The following is a 16,593-nucleotide window of genomic DNA, read 5'->3' as shown; positions in this document are numbered from 1 at the left end:
ACCGCCATGTTATGGTTGTTTCTATTATCTATTATCAATTTATCACTTAGACGCAGCCTCCTACGCGCACACAAACGCTGTTTATCATCATAATAACAATCCGGCAGTCGCAATTACGACCGGAATTGGCGTTTCCGTCGGTAGAACTTGAGAAATATATAGAAGTTCGATAGACAAGTGCGCGCAGACAGCCCGTCGGACGCACGAACGGTCGTCACCGTCGACGTACGAAACGATGTCGTCGCGCTCAGGCTCATCCCTAGGAGGTGGCGGTGGCGGAGGTCTTTCCGCCGGCCATCACAAGCTAGCCGAGAAGCTGAGCTTGATCAACGACCGGGGCGTGGGCATGCTCACGCGCATCTACAACATCAAGAAGGTAAGTTACCTTCGTTTGTATTCACCGATTGTGCGTTTACCGTTGTATTAATTTTGCCATTATCGCCTCGTTCGAAAGACACATCCTTCTACTGAAGGCGCTGGTAGTTCTGCTGCAATGACGGTGTTAGTCCCAGTGGAGTTAGGGTTGCCATATCATGATTATTATGAAATAGTAGGTACCTACATGCTTTATGTCTGATTAAAAAAAAAAATGTAGGTGTGTCACAGTTCTCAAATGTTTATTTCCATGCACTTAGTACCTACTTAGTTAACCGAGTAGTTACCTGTCTTGTCCAATATATAAACTAAAAAACTTTTCTTGTTAGGTAGGTATTCTTTTGAATAGAGAAATTAAAATGTATGAGCTTAGGGATGAGTCAAATTTCATAGATTATTATAAGTAATATAAAACCTATGTTTTTGTTATTTCTTTGTACTTTTAATAATAACATGGTTCCTAATTATCAAAATAAGTACATAATATAAATAGTTTAAATGCTTAAAATAACACTAATAATATTAATATTTTTAGATTGAGCATATTCATAAAGCTACAAATAGTATGGTAACTACTTTAATTATATAGATGGTACCTTTTTTTTTTTTACATGATATTGAGGAATGTAGGAGAAACTGCTTTTAGCATTGCTTCTCATCCGACCCTCATAATTTATTGTTGAAAACAAAACATTTTGCTATAATTGGTATAATATATCTAGTTGTATTACCTACTTATTAATATAATATTACCTAAGTTTCATTTTTATAATTATTTTAATGACAGGCATGTGGCGATGCCAAATCCAAGCCAGCGTTCCTGTCTGACAAAACACTTGAGTCTGCAATTAAATATATTGTGCGCAGGTTTCCCAATGTAGACATCAAAGGTGTAAGTATTTTTAATAGATAGTAATATAAATCTATGTACTTAGGTAATACAAGTATTTGTGGCTTTAATAATAACTTTTTTTTTTTTGGGAACTTTTCAAACATGAACAGCTTCAGGCCATTACACCCATACGTAACGACATCATAAAATCACTGTCTTTATACTATTACACGTTTGTCGACCTTCTTGATTTCAAAGATCAGGTGTGTGAACTATTAACTACTATGGACGCATGTCAAGTGAATCTGGATATTGTAAGTATTTTTTTTTTTAATTTGTCTAAATAAATTGTTACTACCATTGGTTGCATTACTAATGTTTGTTGAATTTTATCATTGTTTTAATAGACTGTAAATTATGAGCTAACACGAGCCTACCTAGATTTAGTGGCCACATATGTAGCCCTCATGGTTTTACTATCACGTGTTGAAGATCGCAAAGCTGTATTAGGTCTGTTTAATGCTGCACATGAGATGGTACATAATCAGAGGTAATGTATTATTACTATACTCTATTCACAATAAGACATAAGTAACGCAAACGGCGGCGACCAGTTACCCCCACAAATGTATCAATCTACATATATACCTGTCGTGTAGTATTGCCACGCCCCTACGCACAAGTTGGCCACCGTTTCTTATTCTGATTAGAGTATAAGCATGCAAAAACATAGAATTAATATTATACTCTCACAATTCAGCAATATAAATTCTCCAGCATATTTTTATCTATCTATTTAACTCATGACGAAATATATAGGTTTCATCACAGATAATGCTGTATATTTTTATTTTTTTGGATATGTGTGTTATTTTTAAGTTTGTTTTTTATGACTGTCAATTTATGTGATTTGTTGGTAAACCTATTGTTAAAGGACTTTTGTCCATTAAACTAAGCTAAAGTAAATAATTTCAGTATGTATATTTCTATACCAGTCATATGTCATAGTTCTCCACTTTTGATTTGTTAACTTTTTCCCAATAAAATAATAATTAAATAATAATGTCAGCTAATAGTGGAAAGTTACAATATAGACGAGAATATAAAGTCGAAAAATATTTTAGAGGTGAGCATATCAAAAAACCTGTGATCATTTTTGTCGTGGTTTAATATGGGTATTATAGTATCTATGAAATTGATTTTTGATATTTTCACTGTTCACCTTTTTGTCCTTTTTATTTATAAAGATAATTTGTTTTCAGTGATCTGAGCTTCCCACGTCTTGGCCAAATGATTGTAGACTATGAGCAACCAGTCCGCCGGTTAGCTGATGAATTTGTGCCACATACAAAGCTTTTATCTGGAGCTTTACGTTCTCTTTGGCCAGTGTATGTGCAGCGCAACCTGACTGCAGATAAGTGGAGGTGAGGACTATTATTATTTTGATAACATTTTTTTTTTAGCAGATTTATTAAACTATTATCCTAGGTCTGACCAGAAACTCAGTCTAGTGGGTAACCCTGCTCAACTACTAAAACCTTCATCTACAGACACTGTGTCTTGCGAGTATCTATCCTTAGAGACAATGGAGCGATGGATTATATGTAAGTAGACATTTTTGGTTTTTATTCTTTTGTTTCCCATTGATACATTTAGTTATTACTGGGACCACCCACAATTTAAATTATAATTGAATAATACTTTTGATTGTTGTTTTCTTCTTGACAGTTGGCTTTTTGCTGTGCCATCAGACGTTGCAGCAACAACCACCAAACCAGCAGCAACACAACCAAGACGGTAATGTAGCTCATAAACTGTGGTTAGCTGCACTAGAGTCAAATTGGTCAATTGCCCTATTTAGGGATGAAACTGTACCCATTCACTCATTTGTTCAGTCGTTTTTTGATACATTGAAGGGTTATGGAAAGAGAGTATCTGAAGTTAAAGAGGCGCATACACATGCTACACAAAAAGCGTTAGTATTATTACTATTGAAAATATTATTGAATAGGCATGTAATAATTTATGCAATTCTTTTTATCACATTTTAGTGTGTACCGACACCGTGAGCGTCGTAAGTACTTACGCACGGCACTTAAAGAATTGGCACTTATACTAACTGATCAGCCAGGGTTATTGGGTCCGAAAGTCCTGCTGGTATTTATTGGGCTAAGCTTAGCTCGAGACGAAGTATGCTGGTTGCTGCGACATGGTGCTCCTAATTCTGGCGGTGGTAACAGTCAAAAAGGAACAGGGACAGGTACAGGAGGTACTGGAAAATCTAGTTCCAGCGGAAAATCATCCGGTGTAGAAGACCTTTTAGTTGACAGGCAGCTTCCTGAGTTACTATTTCACATGGAGGAGCTTCGGAGTAAGTTACCAACAGTGTTGTATAAAGATAAATTTTTAAATATCTAGATAAAGGTAAAAAATAATTGGTAAAATAATTATCTAGATAAATATAGAAATCAGCATTTATTATCTAGATAAAAAAAAGCTAATTTTTTAATGTGTATAAATACTATAAAAGTTAAATAAATGTTAACGTTTTTTAACTTAAGTAAAAAATAAACCAATGTAAATTTTTAAAAGACTACAATTTGGTGTTAAAAAACAAAAGTTAAAAATTATTTAGATATTTATACATATATTATTAATTTATAATTTACTATAATTTGAATAGCTGATTATTGATTTAAGTACTGAATTTTTGAGTTGTATACTGAATTACATTTATTGTATAAGTACCTAATTAATAAGTTTAGAACTTATGTTTAAAGACCGGATTTATATGCTTTTTAAATTGTAAAATATGCATGCAAACATGCACTAAAAAAAGTCAAAATATACAACAAAAAAATACAAAACATGCATAGAAAAATTTTTATAAACAAAAAGTAAAATGTATAATATAACACAGATGTGCAGTACAAAATTGTAATTTAATTTTTTATCATTATTCATTAATGGATTGCAAACCAAGTAAATAACATTTTAGGAAGTAGGTACGACAAATTTAATTCTTTGTAACATAATATTTGATAAATAACGTACATATTTTAATCATTTCTTTTTTGTACTCAACACCTTTTTGGACGTGTATATTTGTATGCTTTTTCGTTAAGATATGCAAAAATATTCAGTATACAATTTTGATATTTAATCAATCAAGTAATGATGTATGGACACTCATTGCCTGCATGTATATGTTGTTGAAAATAGCAACGTGCATTTTATGCAAAAACCGGTCTTTACTAATGATAAACATAAGGCACACAACTGTCTACAGTATAATAAGTATTATTAAAATAAATGTATACATTATTCATGTTAGTATTGTATTTTGTTTTAGTATTTAGTTTATTTTATTATTTGTAATTTTGATTTATGATCGATTCAAATTTAAGAAGTGGGGGATGCAAGTACTTTGTTGACAGTCGGCGAATTACGACGCCGATATGTTGTTTACTCAAAACCTATTTACCTATTTATAACCAAGAACGTTTAAAATATAAACTTGAGAAATCTATTAAATTTTAAATTTAAAAATATATTTAGGTATATTTATTATTCTAGTAACAATATTATATACAGGTGTTTATTAAAATAATAATTTTTAGTATTGTTGTTTATGTATACCTAAAAATAATAAGACACAACATTGGTTTACCAATACATTTATTGTAACAATTTAAATAATTAAGTTTTGTCAACAGTAGAGATTTTTCATAATTTGTAATAATTTCATCATTCAAATTGTTCTTTGTCATAACTTTTTAGTGCTGGTGCGCAAGTACAGTCAGGTTGTACAACGTTACTACGTTCAGTACCTGGTCGGGTTTGATGCTGTCCAATTGGCGCAGTCTATACAATCTGTTTATGGAAATCAGCAAGATCAACAACATTATCAGCAGGATCCTTCTTATGTCATCCTCCAGTCTATTGTGCATACGGTATCTGCATTGTCGGTCAAGCAAGGTACTTAATCACATGGTTTTTTTTATTTAAATTATGTATATTTTTTATTTATTTGCTAATGTTTAACTACAACTAAATAGTGGAGGACAATGAGCTATTTGACTTGCGTGCTCTGCGTCTTGACTGGTTCCGCGTTCAAGCCTATTGTTCATCTGCTGGATCCAGTGGTGGTGGTTACAACAGCAACAATTCAAAATTGAACCTTTTTGATCACCGTCAGCTAGCTTCCCAGCTAGACACTGCAGCGCACCATACACGAATGGTGGACTATCTCGATGAAATGCTCGTTGACACTTCCGATTTGTCACTGTTTTGGTATATTTATATTATGTGTAATACTGATGCTTGGCCGCTGTTCAGATTATCCAACTAACTAATGTTCAGTTAAATTACAGCTTTTGTCTTATTATTAAAATATTATAAAATATTGTAATATATACATTATAAAAATGTAATCATAAACTTGTATAAGTTTTTTTAAATTTCAATGATGTTAGTATTTGGTTACTAATCAACAGTGGTTAGGCTAGTAATTTTATAGACTAGTGTTTATATTATCCCCTAACATTGATGGCTTATGTCCAAAATCTTGTTATTGTTTTAAAGCTGCGGTTCAACTTTACATAAGCTGGTTACTTTTAATAATAGACTAGTCAGATATTAGTATATTACCAAAAATATATAATTGTATTTATCTGCAATGTTGCAGAGTTTATCTTAATTTTATTTGTCTTTTGTTACCTAAACAGAGGGCTTATATAAAATTTTGGAAGGGGTTTCACTTTACATTTGAATATCTAATTTATAATTTACTAACATATTATTTTTGTATATGTATCTCGGCAGCTTCTACAATAAAACGTTTGAGGATCAGTTCCATATGTGTCTGGAGTTCCCAGCTCAGAATCGGTACATTATTGCATTTCCACTAGTCTGCGGGCATTTTCAGTCATGTGCTCACGAACTCTGTCCTGAAGAGGTAATGTTATAATACATTATTCACCCCGTTACAATATACTTTACTTAAAACATTATTTATGTTATCCAATTATTAATTGTTGTTAGCGTCACCACATTCGCGAGCGCAGTCTGTCAGTGGTTAATATGTTTCTAGACGATATGGCTAAGGAAGCCAAGAACATTTTGACAACCGTGTGTGATGAACAGTGCACAATGAGTGATCGGCTTCTGCCCAAACATTGTGCACTGCTGATTGCACAAGCGGTAAACCGAAAGAAAAAAGACAAGTCTTCATCTAGCAAAGGGAAAAACACGGGAGCTTCTATGTTACTCGGGGGAGCAGGTGATGACAATGACAGACCAGGGTCAGAGAGTTATCGTAAGACACGCGAGGAGTTGACCACGTTAGTTATTGCCTTAAATAGATAATATTATTCTAAAATATTCAATAAAAACATATTGAACAAATATAACTAATTAATTCTCTTTATTTTTTAAAGTTTGAGAATTGCATTATATTATGATACACTTATTGACAACTTATAATATGCTTTATTAATTTATCTTTTACATAACAGGATGGACAAGCTACACATGGCCCTTACCGAATTATGCTATGCACTGAATTACTGTTCTACAATAAATGTGTGGGAATATACATTTGCACCACGTGAGTACTTGCACCAACATCTAGAAACGCGGTTTGGTCGGGCTCTGGTAGGCATGGCCATGTTTAACGCTGATACGGGTGACATTGCTAAACCGTCGGAGCTACTAGCCAGTGTTCGAGCCTACATGAGCGTTCTGCAAACTGTCGAAAACTATGGTAATACGCAATCACCACTGATAAATTACCACTATGTAGACTAATCTAGTTTATTGAAAATCTAATGTAGTCCACATAGATGTGACAAGAGTTTTCAACAATGCGTTACTACAACAAACGCAGCATGCTGACAGCCACGGTGACAAAACTATCGCATCATCGTACACTCAGTGGTAATGAAATTTGACTTTTAAAAAAAAAAAATTTCTGTGGTTTTTACTTTCGGAGAAGTAGTGGTTTACATAACTCACTTCTTATATTTTACTGCTACAACTATATTATTGTTATACTAATTTTAGTGCTGATTACTTTTTACAGGTACTCGGAAGTTTTATTACGCCGGGTGAGTGCTGGCAACATATGTTATTCACCAAATCAACGAGCATTTGTCAGTCTTACCGCAGACGGAGCAGTCCCATTCAATGCAGAAGAGTTTAGTGACATTGGCGAGTTGCGGGCCCTTGCTGAACTTGTAGGCCCCTATGGAATGAAATTGCTCAATGAGACGCTGACATGGCATGTAGCCAGTCAGGTGCAAGAACTAAAAGTAAGTAATAATAGCCTGTATTAACGAATAACGGATCAGAAATACATTTGAATCAAGCAATTTACCATACTTTTTTTTAATTCTTAGAAACTAGTAGCTGCTAATCGTGAAGTTTTGTTGGCACTACGCACAAATTTTGACAAACCAGACGTTATGAAAACCGAATTCAAGAAGCTGCAGCGTGAGTCATTACAAGCCATACACATAAATGGTCATACTTGATTATTCATTTAATTTTGGTTTAATTGTTTTAAGATGTGGACAACGTGCTTCAGCGCATGACTATTGTGGGTGTGATCTTGAGTTTCCGACAGCTAGCACAGTCGGCTCTTCGTGATGTCCTTGAAGATCGTGTCCCCTTCTTGTTAGCCAGTGTCCAGGATTATCACCAGCAGCACCAGCTCCGTGTTGGTGGTGTAATGGGTAATGGTGGTGTCAATGGAGTTGGAGGAGTAGTGGTAGGAGGAACTGGCAGTGTCAATGGGGTGGGCGCAACTGCTGACACTATGGTGAGTAATAAAAAAAAACACATTGATATTTTTAATTTTAAAATTAATGAGCATACCATATTGTTGCAGCTTGTCAGCGAAATGGCTTCGGCTGCAGGCTTGGAATGTGCTGTAGACCCTGCACTGGCAGCTGCATTACGCAATCAAAAGACGGGTATGTTATGACTTATGATGTAATATGTACTTAGGATTTAAAGAGTCTCGAGGTCCTTAGGCAGTTACCAAAAAAAGCCATTTATTGTTATTTTATCATAAAAAACCACAATTTTTTTTCTTAGTATATTTACTTAGTAAAAAAAATAACAATTTCACTTATTATTACATTAATAATAAGTACTAAAAACGTTTACTGTGAAACTTCCATATAACAAAGTCTCATGTGGAACAATAACAATTTGTAGAGGAATTCGTTAAATAGAATTTAAGCACAATTAACAACGGAGGTCATGATTATAAAAAATAATTTGTTAAACAGAAAATTTTGCTCTATGTAAGTTCCACTGTATAACAATGCGACTAGTTTTATTTTGTGCAAATAATCAGATAACTTCACTATAGTTCACTGATTGTATTTACAATAAGCACAGATAGTGAACTAATCCTATTTCCTTCTGGGGTAGACCTTAAATAATTTTTAAGTCTCTTGAGCGCTGCAAAATAAAATGTTTCTCCTTTTTGAACCTTATCAGACAACAAATGAACTAATATATTTTGTATACACTCGTTTTCTAAAGTTCCATCTAAATCACTATTAGGTAATAATCGACTAATGATAAAAGGGCCAAATATCTGCATACTTTTTTTATAAATAATCAGTAAAACTATATTTGTTAAATTTGCTTACATAATTTTTTTTCTATTTGAATTTTTAAATTTGGGTTTACTAGCCGAAGGCCCTTTGAAGGTTGGGGCACTAGGTAGTTGCCTTTTTCCCCTAGGCAAAAATCTGGTTCTGGATTACTTATTAGTACTTGAAAACAATGTATTTCATTTTTGCAGCTGACGAGCATGATGAACATTTAACCGCGTGTTTGCTTATGGTTTTTGTTGCCGTCTCGGTGCCCAAGTTGGCGCGGTCTGAACACTCATTTTACCGTGCTTCGTTGGAAGGGCATGCCAACAATGTGCACTGTGTAGCAGCAGCTGTGAATGCTGTGTTTGGGGCACTATTTACTGTTTGTTCTGCTGGTGCAGGACCGGGGGCTGGTGCTGGAGCTGATCCGACTTCAGTTGCCGCAGCAGGAAGCGATATTGAAGACCGTATGAAAGAGTTCCTGGCTGTAAGTTGTACAAATCCAACAACCGTCCTTTTCTGTCTATTATAATAATTGTATTGTGCTACCTTCATCACTTACGTTAATCGTCGGTGAAAGTGCCACACACCTTTTATCATTTAATAGAAAAAATGTATTTTAAAAAGTATGTGCCTTATGAAATTTAGCTTGCTTCATCCAGTCTGCTGCGTCTTGGCCAAGAAGCTGACCGTGACACCGTGCGTAACCGCGAGTCTGTTTACCTTTTACTAGATCAGGTACATAATATTATCAGTATGCCTTCATCGTTACCAATCTTCATAATATTATATGTTTTAATACCAAAACCATTACACATATATTGTTTGTAATTACAGATTGTTCAAGAATCACCATTTCTCACCATGGATCTCCTAGAGTCATGTTTCCCGTATGCCCTTATAAGAAATGCGTACCATGCTGTCTACAAGATTGAGCATCATCAGCATGGTGGTCATTCATCGTCTTCGCATCAAATATAATTGGTTACTTCCTCTGAATCACTCATATCTCATGTATTATGATTATGATTTCTTTGTCTCTTTGTTTCAGTAATTTTTCCCCATATATAATGTGTAAAATGTGTCATCCCACATTCCCACCTAGAATAGTTATAATAATAATGACAATAGCACTGCAAATAATATTTAATAATTTATATTATGTTATATTATTACTCTTATTGTTTAATCTCAATATTTGTATCATTATTGTATTATTTAATCCCTTAGTTTTATTTTTTTTTTATTTATTATAATTATAAAAGTGATTTTTATTTTGTACAATTATGCGTGCCAGCCTCAGAATAATTTACATAATGAAAATTCATAATATAGCAATTAGTAGTTTTCATTATTAAGTTATACATCTGAGCTATTGCCAATTTATATTTAATATTAACTATTTATCCCCATTGTTTCTTTTACTATTTTGTAAAATGTTCTAGACATAATTATTATTATTGTTTTTAGTAATAATGAGTATAACAAATAAATACACAAATACATTATATTTTTTTTTCTGAACGTTGGTAACTATACTTCAAAATATACAATGAACTCTACTTATGTATAGAAAAATAATTTATCATATATTATTTATTTATATAATTACTTAAATAATTGTATAATAAAATATTATAATATTATCTGTATATATTCAAAATACCTGCAAAATACCAATTAAAATTATTTGTATAAAATCATAAAGAATACATATCTCTATGATTAATTAAATAATATGACAATATTTCATTACACTTCATACTATTGAATAATATAACAGATGATTGAGTTTTGTCGTTTTTTTTTAAATTCAAATTGAAAATTTCTTATGAAATTCTCATATTTTTTAATCATATTTTGTATGTAATCAGATTTTTTACAATTTCCACTAGTAGATGGTATTTCAGTAAAATAAAATAACAATATTGTTTGAATTGAGTGGGAAAAATTGTTATTTTTTTAATATTTTATATATTGGTTGTTGCATTATAATTTATAACATACTAATCTTTTGACTTTTATATTTATGGTGGAGTGCATATCAATGTAAATGATTAGAAGTGCTAAAAATATGTTTTTTTTGAAGAATTTGTCTTAATTCTTATACATGTTTAATTTAAGTAAACTTTTAAAACTATCAAAGAGATAAATATAAAATATTATAAATAATTTAGAGAACTATTTTAAGTCTCAAATATTTTTTTTTAATTAATGAGACGTTTTTCCTTTCTCTTGAAAACTAGTCAATATGGAGTTAAGTAATTTGTGAAATAAGCCGACGATGTGTATTGTTGAATGCAGTGAAATAAGTAATAATGCATTATTTATAATATTTTATAATAGACTATTTTTAATCACTGTAAAATGTTATCAGGTTAAGTTAAGTTATGTTAGGCTACAGTCACTCCCGCTGAGCTAGCTCACTAGGTGCAAAATACTTTTATTTTTAATACAAGCCGCATGGGTGTCTTTGCCCCCCCCCCACGTACACACACCCCAACCATAATATAATAAATAACATCTTTATGAAGAATTATTAAAATTATAAGAATTCATAATTTCTATTGGTTGGTCACATAACAATTAGTTACTTACCTGCATAATAGTTAATATAAATTGGTCATTAATTGTAATTTTTTTAAATTGTTTTATTAGTACCTAGAGTCTAGGTCCTGGACAATAATAGTTTGTAATTTGTATTAAAGCTGTAATAATGTATAATTTAATATGATTTTTTTAAAAACTCTTTCGATGACTTTACAAAAATGTTGATAAAAAATAATTATAAATTATATTATTTAAAAGCTATTGCCAACTTAATTGATTCAAAACGACTAAATTGGCTTTGATAGAAATTAGAAACGATTATCAGGGCGAAACAGGCCGCACCCGTTAAATATGTGGTTATTAATAACTAGTGAAATCGTTTTACCCAAACAATATTATTTTATTTGGTGAATAACAAGAAAATTCTGAAAATGAACCACATGATTATAAGGATCATGGTGACAGATAAAGTCGCATCATGGTAATATTATGTACAAATGATAATATCATAGATAAAAATATGTACTTACATATTAAATTATAACTATGAATAAATGTAAAGAAATTATTTCTATCATGGACGATACAACATTTTGAAAACTGGCATGTGACGCTGGCTCTCGAAATATCGTAGCTATTAAGCTATGCAGGGGCGTATACAAGGGGGGGGATGTGGGGGTCAGATCCCCCCCCCAATAGGCCTTTTTTTAAATTTTATAAAATAGTGTTCTTAATGACTTAATGTAAGGAAATTACAAGGAAAAAAATGGCAAGGATTTTTTGTAAATTTTTATTTTAACACATTCAACAATTAATTAAAAATAATTTACTTAATATTAATCAGTAATCATATATTTATTTCATATTCATATAATCGTATTATGTGATATTTGATAATATGTATATAATATATACAAGTATAATAAATTATTATAAGATAATAATATGTGGCAGACCAGCCACGGGCCGTCGCCAGTCGCCACCGTCACCGATATCAACGCGGCGGAGACGACGCTCGCATGTCCGTGCGTATAATAATACATTTTCCTACACATTAGAAAAAGAAATATAAAAATAGCTAAAAATAGCTTGAATAATAAATATTATTATTATCTAAAAACAAAAATCAACCACAAATATTATGTCAGTTGTACGAACAAGTCATAACTACATATAACTACTTGTAGAATTTAAAATAAAATGTATTGAATATATATATGTTTTATCATTTATTAGGTATTTAAATGTGCACATACCTAGGTTTAGGTATTTTTGTTCCATAATAATTTGTTTGCAACTGATCCCCCCCCCCCCCATACAAAAGTTATGTATACGCCACTGAAGCTATGGATAGTTAATTTATTGTTAATTAAGGTGTCATTAAATACTGTTCAAGGGCCAAGTCCCTACTCTATAATGGCGGTGGACAAACGTGAATTGCGGCCGACAAAGGGAAAAAATTTTAAATTGCGTCCAATAAATTTCATGTATAAATTTACACATCGTAAATTGCGACCAATACATTTTAGGTATACTTTTATATGTAGTAAATTGTGCCCAGCAGATATATTATATTTAAAATACCCATTAAGCATTAGGTACGCAGAGGACACCACGAGAAGGCGATTATTATTGTTCTTAAGTTGTTCATAATATTTTTTTTGGTAGGTTAATTTATATAAGGTAAATGATAATAATATTATAAATGATTTTATTATATCAGCATAGTAATGCTACATTATTTTTAATATATTTGCCGAACAATTTTTTCCATCTGTTGAAATTGTTTCCTTGAATTCGTGATTTATAATTTATAAGGCCGGTTTAAACTGTTAATTTTTATACACTTTTTAGATTGTAAATCTAAACATCTTTTATTAATAAGAATTTGAAAGATTATAATATAGGCTTTAGTTGTCCGAGTTAATGTTGCGGAAGCTGATGCCCAAATATTCGGAGGAAAGTCAGCAATTAAAATACATTATGTGTTACAAAACATAACTAGAAAATTGTCATCATCAGATATCGATGTGACCTTGCACTTTCGGCGCAATTTACTATACTCATTTTAGAAACCGAAAAATACCCAGCACAATTTTCTATTCTATTACACTACCTACCTGATCAATGTGGACGCAATTTACAATTGCCCGTGACGATATGATAATACAGAGAACACATCTTAACATTTTGGAAAAATACAAGTTCAGTTCATAATTATACGTTTCCTTAAAACAAAAACAGACGTCGTCTTAATGATAATTACATTTATGTATACATGTATAATAACAATAAAGGTAATGAACATTTATGGCCTCTAAATAATATTGTCAGATTTAAACTAAACTTAATGAAATTAACAAGTATTATAAAATATTACCTATCTGGTATTATGATTCATACAGAACTAATAAAATGTAATGAAGCCCATTAGCCCAGTCAAATTAGACCAAAAATCGACAAAGTTCGGAACTAATTCCACGAAAGCAGGATTTTAGTTTTTTTTTTAGTTTATACCTCACTGATGAACATACTAAAAGTCCTGACACCTACCCCCTGTGCGTAGCTCTCCACCCTTCTTCAAAAAGTGGCGCGACCCTTTCACTATTTTCATTTATAACTCGTCAGCTTTTCAATTTACAATAAAAATACCTATGACCAAAATTGAAGACCATAAAATTTACCATAGACATAATGTACTTTTTGTACATATATGTTGCGATAAGTGCTATACTCTAAAAAAATATAAAAAATAAAATTTTTTTATATTTTTTTTATTGTGTTTGAGCAAAAACCGTCAATGATACGCTGAAATGACCTATGACAAAAGTTAACGAGCAGATAATTTTACATAATATAACGTTAAATTATTTAAAAAATTTCAATTACCGTAAGTAATAGTGTTTTTTATAACAGTAGTGGCGATATAATTGAACAATTTGTCGACAATTACAAAATACAAGAATCAGAAATTTAATTACAATCTACTAAAAAAAAATTGCCGAAAGCTAAATTTTTGTATGTGAGTTGTTTATACCTTACTTATAAATATACAAAAAGTCCTGACACCTACCCCCTGTGCGTATCTCTCCACCCCTCTTTAAAGGGTGGCGCGACCATTTCACTGTTTTTGCTTGTAACTCGTCAGCTTTTCAAGTTACAATAAAAATACTTATGACCAACATTAAAGACCATACAATTTACAATAAGAATACATTAGGTTGCTGATTCAAACACGAACCTCCTTGACAATGCTTGCATATGACTGAACATAGCAATCCTGCTTTTCGACAGCTACAATTTTGTTCACATGTTTTTGGGCAGGCACAACTAATCACATTCAAAAGAGTATCCGGTGCTGGTGACTTTTTCGTGAAAACTGGATTTAGTTTACCATTATATTCTTTCCAGCCCCAATTCTGTGGATCTAATTTATCTAACGTTAAATTATTTAAAAAATTTCAATTACCGTAAGTAATAGTGTTTTTTATAACTGTAGTGGCGATATAATTGAACAATTTGTCGACAATTACAAAATACAAGAATCAGAAATTTAATTACAATCTTAATATACATTACTTATAAATATACAAAAAGTCCTGACACCTACCCCCTGTGCGTATCTCTCCACCCCTCTTTAAAGGGTGGCGCGACCATTTCACTGTTTTCGCTTGTAACTCGTCAGCTTTTCAAGTTACAATAAAAATACTTATGACCAACATTAAAGACCATACAATTTACAATAAGAATACATTATTTTATTTGACATACATATCTATAGAAGTGAAATATAAAGAAAAATTGAATTATGAAATAACTATTAATTACAATCATTTTTAAAATAAACACAAAAATTGAAAATTATACATTAATTTTTATTTTTTCAGACTATAAGTTATGAAACTAAATTTAAAAAATGGTGTAGGTCCTGGAATGGTGTAATGGGGTTGTAGTTCCTGAAACAAAATGAATTAATATACTTAATATTTTCATATTTATATTGTATTATGTATTGAATTATTAAAATCATACTGTACCTTATTAATTAAATTATGTGAGTCGAATTTTTTTTATTGTCGGTGTGTTGGTTTCTTCTTTTTGATTTTCAATTAGATTTATTTCGTCAATATAGTCCTCAAAATTGTCCTCTTCTTCATCATCTATGATCGGTTGCTGATTCAAACACGAACCTCCTTGACAATGCTTGCATATGACTGAACATAGCAATCCTGCTTTTCGACAGCTACAATTTTGTTCACATGTTTTTGGGCAGGCACAACTAATCACATTCAAAAGAGTATCCGGTGCTGGTGACTTTTTCGTGAAAACTGGATTTAGTTTACCATTATATTCTTTCCAGCCCCAATTCTGTGGATCTAATTTATCTAACGTTAAATTATTTAAAAAATTTCAATTACCGTAAGTAATAGTGTTTTTTATAACTGTAGTGGCGATATAATTGAACAATTTGTCGACAATTACAAAATACAAGAATCAGAAATTTAATTACAATCTACTACAAAAAAATTGCCGAAAGCTAAATTTTTGTATGTGAGTAGTTTATACCTTACTTATAAATATACAAAAAGTCCTGACACCTACCCCCTGTGCGTAGCTCTCCACCCCTCTTCAAAGGGTGGCGCGACCCTTTCACTGTTTTCGCTTATAACTCGTCAGCTTTTCAATTTACAATAAAAATAACTATGACCAAAATTAAAGACCATAAAATTTACCATAGACTTAATGCACTTTTTGTATATATATGTTGCGATAAGTGTTATACTTTAAAAAAATATAAAAAATAAATTTTTTTTATCTTTTTTTTATTGTGTTTGAGCAAAAACCGTCAACGATACGCTTAAATGACTTATGACAAAAGTTAACGAGCAGATAATTTTACATAATATAACGTTAAATTATTTAAACAATTTTAATTACTGTAAGTCGTACATTTGAAATAGTCGTATGATTGTATAAAATATACAGTATAAATAATGTCATTGGATTTTATAAACGTGTATAATATATATTATCGAAGTGGTTGTATTACGTTGAATCGGAATTTTTGTGGTATGGCGAGCCGGCCGTAGTAGTTTTCAAAACAGTGTTTTAGTTCGTTGGCTTATAGGCACTCCAGTTGCAAGTACAATAACCGACCAAATTGAACAATTTACAAATACATTTCATTTTACGTCAGAGCAACATGTTGATCAACGTGATTCT

At 31.6% G+C, this 16,593-nt stretch overlaps 1 protein-coding gene across 1 annotated transcript; it reads left to right on the top strand.

Annotated features, from left to right (window-relative positions):
- Window positions 1-64: 64 nt before the first annotated feature.
- Window positions 65-10,381, top strand: LOC132953606 (membrane-associated protein Hem). Its single transcript, XM_061025985.1, has 21 exons — window positions 65-376; window positions 1,163-1,267; window positions 1,378-1,521; window positions 1,615-1,757; window positions 2,470-2,631; window positions 2,696-2,811; window positions 2,936-3,182; window positions 3,259-3,578; window positions 4,988-5,185; window positions 5,266-5,500; window positions 6,032-6,164; window positions 6,251-6,549; window positions 6,724-6,971; window positions 7,042-7,144; window positions 7,290-7,518; window positions 7,606-7,699; window positions 7,774-8,027; window positions 8,097-8,181; window positions 9,027-9,307; window positions 9,469-9,558; window positions 9,658-10,381. Exons 1-21 carry the CDS (start codon window positions 236-238, stop codon window positions 9,799-9,801), a joined length of 3,771 nt encoding a protein of 1,256 aa, XP_060881968.1. The 5' UTR covers window positions 65-235; the 3' UTR covers window positions 9,802-10,381.
- Window positions 10,382-16,593: the final 6,212 nt, after the last annotated feature.

This window comes from Metopolophium dirhodum, chromosome 1 (assembly GCF_019925205.1).
Source record: "Metopolophium dirhodum isolate CAU chromosome 1, ASM1992520v1, whole genome shotgun sequence".
In the NCBI taxonomy this organism is placed as follows: Eukaryota; Metazoa; Arthropoda; class Insecta; order Hemiptera; family Aphididae; genus Metopolophium; species Metopolophium dirhodum.
The sequence above is the reverse complement of the archived record's forward strand: the minus strand, read 5'-3'. Positions and strand labels throughout refer to the sequence as shown.

Excerpts from the sequence above, each read along its gene's own strand:
- LOC132953606 (XM_061025985.1), top strand. The coding sequence starts at position 236 with ATGTCGTCGCGCTCAGGCTCATCCCTAGGAGGTGGCGGTGGCGGAGGT. Across the intron at positions 2,812-2,935 it reads AATGGAGCGATGGATTATAT|TTGGCTTTTTGCTGTGCCAT; the intron begins GTAAGTAGACAT and ends TCTTCTTGACAG. Across the intron at positions 7,145-7,289 it reads GCATCATCGTACACTCAGTG|GTACTCGGAAGTTTTATTAC; the intron begins GTAATGAAATTT and ends TACTTTTTACAG.